Raw genomic sequence first — 16,827 nt, forward strand, 5'->3', positions numbered from 1 at the left:
AATTTTTCGCTCATAGGATCTGAAAATTTAGAAGGTGTTGAATTAATAGATGTTTCTGCATCAATTCCCGAGGATGAGGATTCTTGGTAATCTGTTTACAGATTGTTTATGTTGATTGAATAGTTAATGAACTTAAATTAAGTTTGCATTAGAGTCTATTAAATTTACACCAAGTAGAACTCGTAATCAATACATGCATGCATTATTTTGTTTCTGTCAATTTGCAGCACGCAGATAGAATCAAAAGAATCCGGGTCAGCTCGGCCCTAAAACGTACTCGGCCCCCGAGTCAGCTTGGCCCTATTCCAACTTGGCATGGGTCAACTCGGCCCACTTTTTAATTATGTAATTATTATTGTAATTATTAATAAAACACGGATTGACAGTTTCAGAACTAGCAGCAGAAAGGCTTTTCTTATCAGTAGAATTGCGAGTGAAGATAACCGATTGCGTATCTCACTGTATTTCTGACTCGTGGTAGGTTTAACCGTAAATTTAAATATCTTCAGTGTCAAACAATGTGTTGAAATATATACTGAGAGGAAGCTAAGATCACCATCTTTTAATTGGTGTAACAAATTTTAAAATCGGACATTTAGAGTGATTGGACACGTCCTCGATCAGCCAGGTCCTCGATCAAAATTTTGTTTTTTGTATCTTTTTCAAATAAACTTGATAAAACACGAACTTTCTTTGCTTTGTTTTTCCAACACATGTAAGTACTTTACTAAACTCCCACTGAAGAGTATTTATGTGAGGTCAAAGTTCACGCAGCAGACGATTCTAAAAACAATGGCGAAGTGAAAGTAGAAATTACCCAATAAAAAAGTACGTGCATCTTTTCTCCTTAGCTCTAATATTTATACAAAATATATAAAAATGACAAAATAATAACTACTTTTGATAATTATACAATTTTTTTTTCTACATAATAAAATAAAGTAAGCTTTTAGCTCTTTTCCCAGGAAGGGGGTGGGTCAATTTCCTACAGTAATCTAGGTCAGGGATCAGCCATTAAGAAAAGATGCTAAATATATGCATATTTTGCCCAAAATACATATTTTCCGCTTTCCTAAGAATAATTAGATATTTTTACATTTTGTCCACAATATCAAAAGTAAAAAAGTAGTAAATTAAAGGATATATAAACACAGGTTACAAACCACTATATTTTACTGGTTTTTTCCCCCTTGGTTTAACGCCACTATATTTTTCCCCTTTGGTGACACTCAATTATATATTTTCAGCAATGCCTAGGTCTCAGAAGACCCACCCAGATCAAATATATAGCGAGGCAAAACGTCTTGTGACCCAGGGCTATTCCATACGTAAAGCAGCTATTGAATTAGGCCTTCCTTACACCACTGTACAGAACCATTTCAATGGGAAATACAAGGGTTATATTACAAAATTTGGGGAAGAGTGTATGTTAAAGCCTGCGGATGAACAAATTCTGATAAATTATGCAACATTCATGGCATCAAGAGGCTGTCCTCTTTCTAGATTATTTTTTAAAAAATGTTGCAAGAGAGATTATTATCAGTCGTGGAGGTGATAAACGCATGGATCCCAGTCAAGGATCTCAAATAATTCATTTCTATTTTATTCACATTTCTTTTTAATATAAACTCCAAATTTTGTCATACAAGTACTAGTTTAAATATTTTTTTACATTATCATGTCAAAATTAGCTGATCGACGACGTGTCCATTATCCTAAGAAAATTTCAAATTTGGTGGTCTATGACCTATGTTGTTATTGTTATGTTTAATGGTTGCTCCCTAGCTTAAAATATGACGTTTTACAAGAAGAGTGTCTGGTGATATTTTTCAACGGAAAATATTACTCATACGGGGCAAGTTTAATTTCTTGGGTGTAATTTTACAATAACATCGATCGAGGACATGTCCACTGAGTCTAATCGCCCGAAACTAGCGATTTAAACACGGTTAAATTTGCATTCTTTTGCAAGCTAAGGGAAACAACTCTTGCTTTTTCACTCGATATATTTCGGTCATTTACGTAGTTCGACAGAGAGAGAGTTTATAAATATAAGACAAATAACAATTTTTTTCTAAATATACTTAATTTCGGCAGAAGTACAATGTATAATTATATAATAATAAGATATTTCTTATTATTCATTTACCTTAACAACATGCAAAGCAATGTTAATACGTTATATATATTTTTGTAAAGTGGGCCGAGTTGACCCGTGCCGAGTTGGTATAGGGCCGAGTTGACTCTTTTCCGAATCAAAATATGTTCAAATTTTCAAATCAAAAGGAAGTAAACCATCAATTGGTAATATAACAATTCACCCCGCTTTTGTGATAGTATGCCCATTGAAGGTTGTGCGCTTTAAATGACGACATTCCTTGCGACTTTTATGAAAGATTTACATTCGTAGGACAACATCGTGAATGAATGAAGTTGTAATTTCATAAGCTACTGTAACTCACTAACAGTAAAAAACAAGTGCTGCATAAAATTATTAGATGCCATAATTTCTTTTCTAACTATGATAATTGATTTATATCTAATATGCAAGAAAAAAAATCAAACACCAGCTGTCGTCAGTGAAGGGAATATCTAGCTTTCTGGCAACAGTAAGTAGTTACAAGGAAACTTGACAGTGCCTTGTCACCACTGTAAAAATTACCCTCAAGCTAGTTATTCCGGTGGGTACCGATAGCCATTATAAGATCGTTATATTATTGACTGATTTTACAAACTTTGGGATAAACTATTTTTCTTCTTGTGCAGGCTATACACATCACCTCGACCTCCAACACCTCAACAACACAGAGTTAGTCCTTATAAATACATGAGACAAGATTTAGACAACCCAAGTCCAGATGTTCAGTCTGCCAAACGATCCTTAAAATATAGATTGGATGAAGCTGCTAGAAGTAAGTATATGCATCTCAAAAACTACAAGTCTTACTCTTACACCATATCTTATAGAATTATAATATCATTTCTGAAAATTTGTTTGATTTAAATTACAGATATTTATTGATAATATGTGCATTTATATATATATAAGTATGTTATGTAACTTTGTAAGTGAAGAAATAAAAAAAGTTTAAATTTAAAAAACATAAAATATGAAACTTTTACATATATAGATAAAGTGAAGCACTTTAAAAGTTAAAATGGAAAAAAAATCTGCAAAGAAATATACTGAGAATTAAGTTTAAAATCATACAGTTCTAAAATTAACTTAATTAAGTTAGTTCATTTTGAACAGTACTTTACTATATACATGTAAATGCTTATTACAGAAAAATGGGAGTGAGGGAATGATCTAAAAATTTGAACACAAGTTATTTTTTTAGACCTGCAAAATGGTACACAAATTTTGGAAAAAAACATTTCTAGGTCTGTCATGCCAAACAACCTCATTGGAGTCTTGTTAAATTGTATTAAACATCACAATTTAAATTACATTATATGCAACGTGCTGTGTTAATTTGCAATAAATTATAAGTATACACAATTATGGGGCATACATGTATATATAAATTTGTATTCAAATGTAAAATGTGTGCCTCCAATTAATGAATTATTCCAAAAGATATAACAGCCAAAGATATATATATCTCTATAAAGTTTGCTAGCATTACCAACCCAAAATTTTGGTACAGATATAACTTTTATTTGCATTGTGCAAATGTTACTACAGTGACAAAGAATGAAGTGTTTATTAAAATTGCATATTAGATCTTAATGAGAAAAAAAAGCCTTCTGAAACTATTTTCTAGATAAGACAGGTCTGCAATATAAATGGATAGAAATGTGTCTGTTAAGGCCATCCTTAAAAAAATGTTGGTTTGCAGTAACGCGACCGACTCACAAAATTTGGCCCTACTCAAAATTTTTTTTCATGGTCTGGATAAAAAAAAATTTTTTTGAATCAGAAAATTATGCCTTGTGCTCTGCTTTCATTCTTTTAAAGGTTAATAGAAGAAATAAAATGTAGGTCTTATTAAATATCAATTTATTAATTGTTACCAGATTATCAAGCATATATTGTCCAGCATTTTGAAATTCCATGTTTATTTGGGAGTACAGTTCAATAAAAAAGAAAAATCGACCTACTTACCCACCATGAAAATTCTGGGTCGGTTACTGCAAACAAATTCTATTTTAATTGGACCTAGTTATACCCCCGCACAACAAAGTTGTAAGGGGGGTATACTGGAATCAGCTTGTCCGTCCGGCGTCCGGCCGTCCGTCGGTTTTTTCTTGTCCGCCCAATAAGGCAATAACTTAAGATTCCTATGACCCACAGCCTTCATATTTGGCAAGGTGGTTACTCATGATTAGAAGATGACGCCTATCGATTTTGAGGTCACCAGGTCAAAGGTCAAGGTCACAGGGGCCTTGACTTCAAAAACCTTGTCCGCCCAATAACTTAAGATTCCTATGACCCACTGTCTTCATATTTGGCATGGTGGTTAGTCATGATTAGTAGATGACTCCTATTGATTTTGAGGTCACCAGGTCAAAGGTCAAGGTCACAGGGGCCTTGACTCCAAAAAGCTTGTCCGCCCAATAACTTAAGATTCCTATGACCCACTGTCTTCATATTTGGCATGGTGGTTATTCATGATTAGTAGATGACCCCTATTGATTTTGAGGTCACCAGGTCAAATGTCAAGGTCACAGGGACCTTGATTATAAAAGGCTTGTCCACCAAATAACTTAAGATTTCTATAACCCACAGTCTTCATATTTGGCATGGAGGTTAACCATGATTAGTTGATGACCCCTGTCGATTTTGAGGTCACCAGGTCAAAGGCCAAAGTCACAGGGGCCTTGACTTCAAAAAGCTTGTCCGCCCAATAACTTAAGATTCCTTTGACCCACTGTCTTCATATTTGGAATGGAGGTTAGTCATGATTTGTAGATGACCCCTATTGATTTTGAGGTCACCAGGTCAAAGGTCAAGGTCACAGGCACTTTGACTTCAAAAAGTTTGTCTGCCCAATAACTTTAGATTCCTTTGGACCCACAGTCTTCATTTTTGGCATGGATGTTGATCATGATTAGTAGATGACCCCTTTTGATTTTGAGGTCACTGGGTCAAAGGTCAAGGTCATAGGGACTTTGACTTCAAAAAGTTTGTCCACCCATTTATGACCCACAGTCTTCATATTTGGCATGGATGTTGATCATGACTATAAGGTGACCCCTATTGATTTTGAGGTCACTGGGTCAAAGGTCAAGGTCACAGGGACCTTGACAAAAAAAAGCTTTTTTTCTTAATTGTTAAAGAATGTCCTGTCCGCAATGTATTGATTTTGACATTTTCACATTTGAAGCATGTAGAATACATAACTTAGCAATGCACTGGCTTAGTAACCTCAGATTTGGCAGGGAGGTTGTCCTTGAGCTCTAAATGGCCACTGTTGATTCTGACAAAGTGGTATGCGGGGGTATTCACGCCATGATAGTGGCAGTTCTAGTTTATGTAGATATTTGTGAAGAAGGAAGTTCTTATAAATACTTCACATGAATATTGAGTTTGTTTGTTTTTTCTTAAGTATAAAATTTGAAATCTTTATCTTTCAGTAAGTCGAAGCAGTAGTACCCCTGCTTTTCAGAATTACAGTACACCTCAACGTAACAATGGTACAACTATGAGCTTGTCTGCAGATAGCACACCATCTCCTAGAATCATGAAACCAGCTGCTATTGCTAAACCATCTCCTATAGCTCATACTGGTATACAAGGTAAGAAGTTCTAATAAGGTAGCTTGCATGGCAGACTGGTTAACAGGTAGCCACCATTGCAGACTGGTTAACATGAAGCTTTCATGGCAGACTGCTTAACAGGTAGCTTGCATGGCAGACTGGTTAACAGGTAGCTTCCATGGCAGACTGGTTAACAGGTGGCCTTCTTGGCAGACTGGTTAATAGGTAGTCTCCATGGCAGACTGGTTATTTAACATGTAGCTTCTATGGCAGACTGGTTAACAGGTAGCCTCTATGACAGACTGGTTATCAGGTAGCCTCTTCAGCAGAGTGATTAACAGGTAGCCCTTATGGCAGACTGGTAAACAGGTAGCCTTGATGGCAGGCAGGTTAACAGGTAGCCTCTACAGCAGACTGTTTAACAGGTAGCTTCTATGGCAAACTGAGACTGGTTATGAGGTAGTCTCTATGGCAGACAGATTAGCTTTAGTTGCAGATGGGTTAAGCTTGACTTTAAGTCACCAGAACCTCAGACTCATGGGTTAAAATGTTTGAGTGGGCCTCCAGGTCGCCATCTTGAAATATTTTACCCCTCACTGCTGTAGGTTCATATCCCATCAGTGGCTTTTGATTCTTTTATGTGAGGAAGCTATCAAGCTAGCTTATGTAATGATGACCTGTGTTTTTACTTTGGTGCATGCTTGCGCTTACAAAACAAATGTAATACTTAAAAGGGCACCTGAGGTCTCCCTCCACCAGTAAAGCTGGAAAGTCATCATACGATCTCTAAAGTGCCAATATGCCTAAAAATTTAACAAAGTATACAAACAAAACAATGTTTAATTCATTTTAGTGGGGAAGCTGTACTGCTAGTGTAAAGTCAATGGTTCTATTTTGATACCTACATGTACATGTATTAGTGCATGATATACATGTAATGCATAGAGGGTCATTTTTGGTCTTCCTTCACCAGAACAGCTGAAAAGTAACTGTGTAATGGCAGTGAAAATGTGACTTAAAATCCTATCCAACCAAAATGATTAATCTCTATATGCTTTTTGTAATCAATAAAGGTGTTTTAGGCACTTGTAAAGTTGGCGTAATTTAATCATAATGACAGTTTACATCTTTGTTACAGGAAGTAGATTAAATACTGGCACATTTACACGGCCGAAGAAAACCAAACCTTCCACGATGGAGAACTCCATGTCGGACGATGTGAAAGAAAACTCGGAAGCTGTCCATCATCAGAATGTGGCCGATATTGAAAATCTTGCTAAAATGCAGGAAGAGAGTTTAAGACAGAGTATTGCCCAGACTTCACCAAGACGAGGTGAGCTTTTCTGCTTTATTCTTTTAGTATCATGCTATTAACAACACCTTATATGACTAATATTAGGATGAAAAATATATATTTGATTATACATAAAAGAATTAACATACATGTATGAATGGTGTGCATAATTATTTTATAATGTATGATATAGATTGCACATATATAGAATTTTTCACTAGTTTGATTGAACTGTGAGGTTTTTTACTAACAAGTAATAAAAATGTTTTAAATGAAATTTTTGTAAGCAGATTGACTCATTTATAGAAATAATGCAGTTACTTTTTCCACAAAAAGTGTGTCCTAGTTGTATATAACGTACATATATATATATATATATATATATATATATATATATATATATATATATATATATATATATATATATATATATATATATATATATATATACATTTGCAGTATAATTGAATAATATTGTATTTATGAGATGTGTATCTGTAACACGAGATCATATGTAGAGGGAATGGAGCGATAATTCTCCTGAATTATTAATATGAAGTTGCTGTAGATATAATGAGGTCGTTTTCTTGCTTGTTAATGTTTTGGACGTTATTCCCTGTAGGATTTAGATCACGTCCTTTGCCTAATGTAGCTGCCTCCAACAATACTGATAGTAATAGCGGGTCACCGGGTGACTCGAATAGATCTAGTCCGGCCCATTTTGACGGTAAGATTGATGTTGTATCCTGCATGTTGTTAAACAACGGACAACGGTTATTGGAATGGCCTTGATGTTGTTACTGTATTAATTATACTAACCATAATTGTTATTGGTAATTTCCGGGCTAACTGATATTAAAAAATGTTGCATTATCGGCAGATGCATGGGAATTTTGAATTTGGTTATCGGATCAACTGTTTGTAGTATTGGATGAACGCATGGAAAAATTGAGATGTTGCATTGAAGCTGGTTATTGGAAACATTGATGTTATAGATGTATGCTAATATTATCAGCTGTTATTGGTTCATGTGTGTATATGTGTATTGGCCGATATGTGAACAGTAAAATTGGATAAATGTATAGAAAATATTAATTGTTCTATCTAAGCTGGTTATCGGCTCATCATAGGTGCTTTTATTACATGTATATGTGATCATTATTTGCTATCAAAGCTGTAATGATATATCATAATGGCACATCTGTAGTACAGTATGGTGAATGCACATCTATAGTACAGTATGGTGAATGCATGAAAACTTTGTAATGCTACATTGTAACTGGTTATTGGAACATCATTTATTTTATGTTTGCAAAATATACTAGCATTATTGTCAGTTACCCGCTTATTTATAATGTCCAGTGGTACAGTTAGATATATGCATTGCCATAGAAGATTTGTCTCTGTAATTTATTGAAGAAATACTAGCTCAATGATTTGAGAATATAACAGCCATTGTCTACTGTTTACCAAATGAAGGGCAATTTCTAAAGTTGTCGTGAACCTTTGATCTTAATCATTTAATGCTGATTAGTTCTCTGGTAGATCTCTGGTAGTGGTCATTCTTAGATACCGGTACTTGCATTCTGTGGTCATGGTCTTGCAAAACTAAAACATTTTATGTTGTAAAGTATTACTTACATTACTGGTTTCCTAGCAGTTTCCGGCCACAAATCACACTTTTTAACAAATAAAATAAAAGTCAGTCTACGGAGGGGTACAAAACTTTGACAGGACAAAGTTAGGTACCTGTCCAGCATTGCCATGTGTTTAATGTTGCACTTTCATTTTACTTTTTAATTTGAATATAGGCCTGAAGTGTAACACCTTTTTTCACCTTTATTCAAAAATTCATAGCAGTTTTCCGGACCTTTTTTATTTTGAATATAATTCAGTACCATAAAGCAACGTTAAAATGGTTTTATCTGACAAACAGAACTTCTCAACCTTTTCCGTGTCGTCTGCAAAAATATTTTCCGAAGTATTGATTTACCTAAAATGGGGTCTTAGTTATTGCACATGGATATTCAAACTAGAAATCCCCAGGTGTTGCTTATTTTTGAAAGTCGTAAGTTCTCTTAGGTAACTTTAAATAACAGGCAAAATTTCAAAATATATCAATCGTTGTACTATTTTAAATGCTGTTTATCAAAGGAACAAATGTCTCTCTGAGTGATAAAGTAATGTGGATACCTTACTGGTAAAAATAGACTGTACTGGACGAAAATGATAAAAGTCCGGAAAACTGCTAGAGGACGGAAACTGCTAGGAAACCAGTACATAGCTTGACTTTGTAACATTTTTAGCTCGACTATTCGATAAGAATAAGTAGAGCTATTGCAGTCACCCGAGCGTCGGCGTCGGCGTAACCACTTATGTTAAAGTTTTTGTAATAGTTCAAATATTTTCAAAGTCCATAGACATATTGCTTTGAAACTTTGCACACTTGTTCACCATCATGACCCCAACCAGTAGACAGGAGGAGGTAACTCTATCAAGCATTTTGACAGAATTATGCCCCTTTTTAGCTCGACTATTCGATAAGAATAAGTAGAGCTATTGCAGTCACCCGAGCGTCGGCGTCGGCGTAACCACTTATGTTAAAGTTTTTGTAATAGTTCAAATATTTTCAAAGTCCATTGACATATGGCTTTGAAACTTTGCACACTTGTTCACCATCATGACCCCAACCTGTAGACAGGAGGAGGTAACTCTATCAAGCATTTTGACAGAATTATGCCCCTTTTTCGACTTAGAATTTACGTTAAAGTTTTTGTAATAGTTCAAATATTTTCAAAGTCCATTGACATATGGCTTTGAAACTTTGCACACTTGTTCACCATCATGACCCCAACCTGTAGACAGGAGGAGGTAACTCTATCAAGCATTTTGACAGAATTATGCCCCTTTTTCGACTTAGAATTTACGTTAAAGTTTTTGTAATAGTTCAAATATTTTCAAAGTCCATTGACATATGGCTTTGAAACTTTGCACACTTGTTCACCATCATGACCCCAACCTGTAGACAGGAGGAGGTAACTCTATCAAGTATTTTGACAGAATTATGCCCCTTTTTCGACTTAGAATTTACGTTAAAGTTTTTGTAATAGTTCAAATATTTTCAAAGTCCATTGACATATGGCTTTGAAACTTTGCACACTTGTTCACCATCATGACCCCAACCTGTAGACAGGAGGAGGTAACTCTATCAAGCATTTTGACAGAATTATGCCCCTTTTTCGACTTAGAATTTACGTTAAAGTTTTTGTAATAGTTCAAATATTTTCAAAGTCCATAGACATATGGCTTTGAAACTTTGCACACTTGTTCAACATCATGACCCCAACCTGTAGACAGCAGGAGGTAACTCTATTAAGCATTTTGACAGAATTATGCCCCTTTTTCGACTTAGAATTTACGTTAAAGTTTTTGTAATAGTTCAAATATTTTCAAAGTCCATTGACATATGGCTTTGAAACCTTGCACGCTTGTTCAACATCATGACCCCAACCTGTAAACAGGAGGAGGTAACTCTATCAAGCATTTTGACAGAATTATGCCCCTTTTTCGACTTAGAATTTACGTTAAAGTTTTTGTAATAGTTCAAAATATTTTAAAGTCCATTGACATATGGCTTTGAAACTTTGCACACTTGTTCACCATCATGACCCCAACCTGTAAACAGGAGGAGGTAACTGTATCAGGCATTTTTTTTACTATCAAGCACTAAGAATAGTCGAGCATGCTGTCCTACCGACAGCTCTTGTTTGACTTAGAATTTACGTTAAAGTTTTTGTAATAGTTCAAATATTTTCAAAGTCCATTGACATATGGCTTTGAAACTTTGCACACTTGTTCAACATCATGACCCCAACCTGTAATCAGGAAGAGGTAACTCTATCAAGCAATTTGACAGAATTATGCCCCTTTTTCGACTTAGAATTTACGTTAAATTTTTTGTAATAGTTCAAATATTTTCAAAGTCCATTGACATATGGCTTTGAAACTTTACACACTTGTTCACCATCATGACCCCAACCTGGAAACAGGAGGAGGTAACTCTATCAAGCATTTTGACAGAATTATGCCCCTTTTTCGACTTAGAATTTACGTTAAAGTTTTTGTAATAGTTCAAATATTTTCAAAGTCCATTGACATATGGCTTTGAAACTTTGCACACTTGTTCACCATCATGACCCCAACCTGTAAACAGGAGGAGGTAACTCTATCAAGCATTTTGACAGAATTATGACCCATTTTCGACTTAGAATTTACGTTAAAGTTTTTGTAATAGTTCAAATATTTTCAAAGTCCATTGACATATGGCTTTGAAACTTTGCACACTTGTTCACCATCATGACCCCAACCTGTAAACAGGAGGAGGTAACTCTATCAAGCATTTTGACAGAATTATGCCCCTTTTTCGACTTAGAATTTACGTTAAGGTTTTTGTAATAGTTCAAATATTTTCAAAGTCCATTGACATATGGCTTTGAAACTTTGCACACTTGTTCACCATCATGACCCCAACCTGTAAACAGGAGGAGGTAACTCTATCAAACATTTTTTTGCTATCAAGCACTAAGAATAGTCGAGCGTTGCTGTCCTACCGACAGCTCTTGTTTATAGTTATAAATGCTGTTTGTAAAGATTCATGAATAATGGTTATTTAGTTGTTGATACAAACAGTGTTAAAATGTTGTACACATTAATGGAGACATTATTTATAAATAAGTATATTTCATGTTATTGTAATTTGTATAGAGTAATATGTGGAACAATTATATAACAGTTTTTCGTTATCTGCTTCTGTGCTTCATATAGAAATGATGTTCTTGCATAAAAAAATTTATAACATAACAGGCATACACCTGTCTACAAAAATATTGATATGATTCATTCAAACCATAAAAAGACCATTGTCAGCTAATGAGGTAAAATTAAATATAACTTTGTATATTTTTATTTTTCGCTCCAATCTTACATTCCTGTTTAGGGATGTAGGCATAGCACTTTTTAACTCTCGCCAGAGGTCTGCCGCCTGGGTTTCTAAAGCAGAGTTAACCAGTGTGAATTGAAGTGGCCAAAAGAGAATTTCATTTTAACTGGGATTCAAACCTCTGAATTAGGAGTCTAGTGCACTTCTGGTTACACAAATTTTCTACTTCAATTATTATAATAACAATCTGGGTAAAATGTTCAATTACTTATATTAAAAAAATGTTGAAGCCAATTAGAACGTAACAGATCAATTGGAGATTATTTTAATAAAGTCTCAATATCTTACTTCAAAAAGAATTTCCCAGCCATAATATCACAGGAATTTTTCAGATATCTGATAATGGATTAATGGATTTCTTATCAATAATTATATGTGTTGTTTCATGAGAAAAAACAACATACTTGTAATAGCTTTAATGTGTAATGCATTTAAAATTATTAAAAAGTAAGCCTTCTCAATTTGAAATCCCATGTTTAAAAATAGCACCTTAAACATTAAACAATATACATGTTAATCTTTATGATAAATGTTTGTGGTTAAATAAACAATAAAACACCAGTCTCTGTAAAAACAGATTATCTCAAGTACATGTTTATGTATACAATGCATATTATATTGGAAAATGTATTTAATACACATAATCTACATGTATATTCTCATATTTTATGAGAGATAAAGATTATGTCTAGGTAACAGATTTGTCATAACTAACCACTACAGTTAGTTTAATCTGAATAAGTCTAGATAAAAAAAATTATAAAGACGATTAAATATGGTATTTGTCTTAATAGAGGATTTATATAAAGTTGTTTAAGACAAGGAAAAGTCCATTAAACTTGAATGGCAAATTGTTCTGCTGAAAACTTGGAAATGTTTGAAACCCAATCAGATGTGTTGCTGATGTAAAATATTGCACTTAGAAACAATATCTTGAGTAACTAACAATATGTTTTAAATACTTGAAAAAAAATGAATTGATTTTCTCATTACGGTTACATTTTCCTCTATTGTTAGCAAAATTATATCACTCTGGTTAAATTTTGTGAATGAATGAAAATTTTTTTTAACACAGATGTGTTTTATAGTCACATTAGGCAGCAATTGAATCTACCTGTGCAACCAGTGTAGACAAGTTCAGCTGACACATCCTGGCACTGTCAGCTGATAAGTCAGCCACAACAACAACAATTTATTGGCATAAACAACATTACAGCTATAAACAGGAAATAATGTTAACAGTAATATAAGTTCATACACAAATAAAAAAGTTAGAACCAGAAGCATTATAAGGTGAAATTTATTTTTGTTTCTATTGCAAAATGCAAAATAAACATACTTGATTAAATCAATTAATTTTTTATGTCAGTACATATTTTTAATTTTCTTTAAAATGATGTTTTGCCTTAACTTAGAGATGGGCAAGTCCATTTTAGGTATTTACAAATGTAGTATTTAAAGTCCCATGAATTGCTATATGTATGCACGAATAGTTAGACAAAATATTAGTTAGACATGCCATAAACTAATGTACAATCAACCAAATATTATGCTTTGTGTCAATATTTAAGTATAAAAGAGGCTTATTTATCTATTTTCATTTATATATCTGTTAAGTAAGTCTGAGAATGGATTGATGTGCTGTTAAAAAAGAAGTATTTAATGATATATTTGTTAAGAGTTTATGTGTCTGTTTCAAACATTAAAGTTTTTTTTAATTTTTGGCATTTATATTATTATTATTCATCTTTTATCTAGAGTAGATAGAAAATGTTTATTATATATTGCCTTTGATAATTGCTTGCTTAATTTATATAGATGCAAAAGGAATGCAAAGATTGGTACAATTTTTTTTACCTAAGTATCTGTCATGATTATTCATTGAATAAATAGCATGTGTTGTTTTATCAATATAATCCATTGAAATAGTAAAGGTAAATTTGAAATTTGAGCTAAATAAAGTCGAATGAAATAGTGCAAATGGTTATGAAAAAGGCATGTCACAAGGTGAGAAAATGTGCAGCCTGATCAGGACTCGAAACCCTGTCGGGGTCCCTCTGAATACCATTCCGCAGCTCTACCAACTGAGCTATTCAGCCATCTTCTCCCCTAAATATTGAACTATTCTAAACTGTGACAGGCATAAAATTAAAATACATTACTATAAAAGATTTGAAATGTTAATAATCCCATTTTCTAAATGAAAGAACAGAAAATATAGTAATTGCATGAAAGTGGAAGATAAAGGATGAAACTGTTACGTTGTGAAGAAAGAGTTGGCCAATAAAATAATGCATGGAAGAGACAGTTGGGATATTCATCCACCAGTAAAGTGCTCAAAAGTTACCATGTGACCATGTTGGTATTAAATTTAAACAAATAGTTAGCTATATGATACAGAATCATTCTGTATTATGATACAAAATCATTACTCTCTTTAAGGCTTCATAAACAGTTGTTTGCTTTTGTATCACAAAGCTTTAAGCAAATTTAAAGGACACACTGCTTTATATTTTACAGAGGGATCATACAGAAGAAATAGTCAGAATTCAGTAGAGTCTGACCACAGCAGTCCCCCAGACAGTCCCTATGGTAGTAACCAACATCTACATGTACAAAACTCCGGTAAGTTTCACCTATAGGTAAGTTTTAACCCTTAAAGTTTTTTAAGTTCTTTTAAAACTTATATAATTTTGCATGAAATTTGCTTTCATTACTTGGTCCCTTGATGTTTAATTTTGTATAAACATATAAGACAAAAATTAATGTCAGGAGTTCAAAAATTGAAGATCTTCTTTTCCTTTTATAATATGAGTGATTAATTCAGATTCCCCCTTAAAATTCTGTAAAATCATGCATTTTCCCCTTAAATTTATTTTACATCAAGTTTTTCATTCCCCTTTTGGAAAAATACTATATATGGAATTCTGTCAAAGTTTCAGGACTTGTCAAACTAAATTTCTTTTTATGTGGCACAAAGGCATATTGTTCATCAATTATAAATCACTTAAGACAAATTATCAGTCATTATCACTACATACATGTATATAATTGAAATAAAGAAAGGAAATGTGCAGTTAATTGCAATATCAAAATGATATTAAAAATATTAGAATGTGAAAACATTGCTTAGGATAAAGTTTTACCAGTATAGGGAACATTTGTCAGGTAAAGTTTTATTAATATGATGGAACATTGGTTTGGTAAATTTTGCCAGTATATCAATTTGTTATAAAAAAATTGATTGTTCTATAATGCTACACTAATTAAAAGTCGACTTCCACAAAAACTTCTTACAGAGAGAACCTTAAGAAAATCAGATTACATAAAAATGTGCCATTACTGAATAATGCAGATAATTGAAATGTAGTATAATTTATTTCAGGTGTGTCAAGTTTACGTGGCAGTATGCCTAATATGTCCCGTTTAATACCCAGAGGTCAACATTATAATAGTGATTCAAGTTTAGCTGATTACCAAACACAGACGGAAGAACAAGCTATAAATAATGCTGAGCCTCCAAGATATACCAGGTAATTTAACTGTAATTTCATGAAGAATAACTGTTTTACATTAGCTTATGCCATATTTAGCCAGATTTTTTCAGTCATTAGGTAAATGAAAAAGTATGTAGACATAACAATCTAGGGTAAGATTTAAATCTTACCCTAGATTGTTATGTCTACATACTTTTATGAGCATTCTTTTTAGTAATTAGGTACGCAAAATGTAAACTTATTTTGTTTTTTACCTGTTCATTCACTGTATATGCTCGGATGGGTATAATGTCACTGAAATTGTTAGAAGTTCTGTATTTATGTTTTTAGTAAATCTTAGGACTTGGTATATAAATTATGTAAGAATCCATATACATGTAATTATGTTTATTTTGAAAAATTTCTTTAAAAAATTTTGCATAGCTTTGACAATGCATTCTTTACTTTTATTCATTTCTCACTGTATTTTAGTAGGATACAAAATTCAATGGGACGACCATCATCTCCAAGTGTGAGTGGTTTAAAAACTCCCCAGAGGAATATACGAGGAGGATCCCCACAGAGAAACAGTGGATTACCAACCCCTAGACGTTCTATACCCAGGCCAGGTAGTGCAGGACTCCCGCGACCATCTGGCGTCCCTTCACCTAAAAGGTAAATTTGAAAAATATGACATGGTGTTGATGAGTATTCCGAGGTCATGGTTTTATAGTTAATCAATTTAATGAAGATAGTTGTTATTCTCCTTTTGGCAAAAAAGAAAGTACCAGCAAAGAAGTGTCAAAGTACTTGCTAGCTTGATAGCTTTCCCTCTTGAATTGATCTAAGATCATCAGCTATTGTTTTCATACAGGCATTGGCATAACATTTCAATTAAGTTTTTGCACGCAAGTTGGTACAAAGTATCTCAAAAATATCTCAAAAACTGTTAAAGGGATAAGGTTGAAACTTCACACACTTGTTCTCTGTGATTAATTGAGATGATCGGCACAGGAACCATAAATCTGAGTTACCTTTGTACAGAGTTATGCCCCTGTCAAGCACTGTGAAAAGTGGAGGCCTTAAGAAAAGCTTTTGTTTAATCCTTATTAGTCAGAAAAAAAGTGCTTAAAAAGCAACCATATCTACCCGTATATGAAAAACCCTGTTCTTTAAATAAAATTAATTACTATAATGATTTTCTTTTACGAAAGGACCTGCTCAATATAAATTTTTTAGTGATATAATTAACAGATTTGAGGAGTGGATTGAAGTAATTTTAGTACTTAGGAAAGGATTCTTTTATTGTGACTGGCTTATGAAAGGGAACTCACTGTCACTGTTCCATGATTTTA

The 16,827-nt window shown here is 33.4% G+C and overlaps 1 protein-coding gene across 1 annotated transcript; it reads left to right on the forward strand.

Moving 5' to 3' along the window:
* Positions 1-7: 7 nt before the first annotated feature.
* LOC132739559 (SLAIN motif-containing protein 2-like) lies at positions 8-16,166 on the forward strand. Its single transcript, XM_060727270.1, has 8 exons — positions 8-86; positions 2,767-2,912; positions 5,581-5,742; positions 6,842-7,036; positions 7,620-7,724; positions 14,517-14,621; positions 15,382-15,529; positions 15,965-16,166. The coding sequence occupies exons 2-8, from the start codon at positions 2,828-2,830 to the stop codon at positions 16,149-16,151; spliced, it is 987 nt and encodes a 328-aa protein (XP_060583253.1). The 5' UTR covers positions 8-86; positions 2,767-2,827; the 3' UTR covers positions 16,152-16,166.
* The last annotated feature ends 661 nt before the right edge of the window (positions 16,167-16,827 follow it).

Source organism: Ruditapes philippinarum, unplaced genomic scaffold (genome assembly GCF_026571515.1).
Source record: "Ruditapes philippinarum isolate M1 unplaced genomic scaffold, ASM2657151v2 ctg18358_1_1_1_1, whole genome shotgun sequence".
Taxonomy (NCBI): Eukaryota; Metazoa; Mollusca; class Bivalvia; order Venerida; family Veneridae; genus Ruditapes; species Ruditapes philippinarum.

Coding starts and splice junctions, on each gene's coding strand:
- LOC132739559 (XM_060727270.1), top strand. CDS start 2,828: ATGAGACAAGATTTAGACAACCCAAGTCCAGATGTTCAGTCTGCCAAA. Junction 2,913..5,580: donor ATTGGATGAAGCTGCTAGAA/GTAAGTATATGC, acceptor TTTATCTTTCAG/TAAGTCGAAGCAGTAGTACC. Junction 14,622..15,381: donor TCTACATGTACAAAACTCCG/GTAAGTTTCACC, acceptor AATTTATTTCAG/GTGTGTCAAGTTTACGTGGC.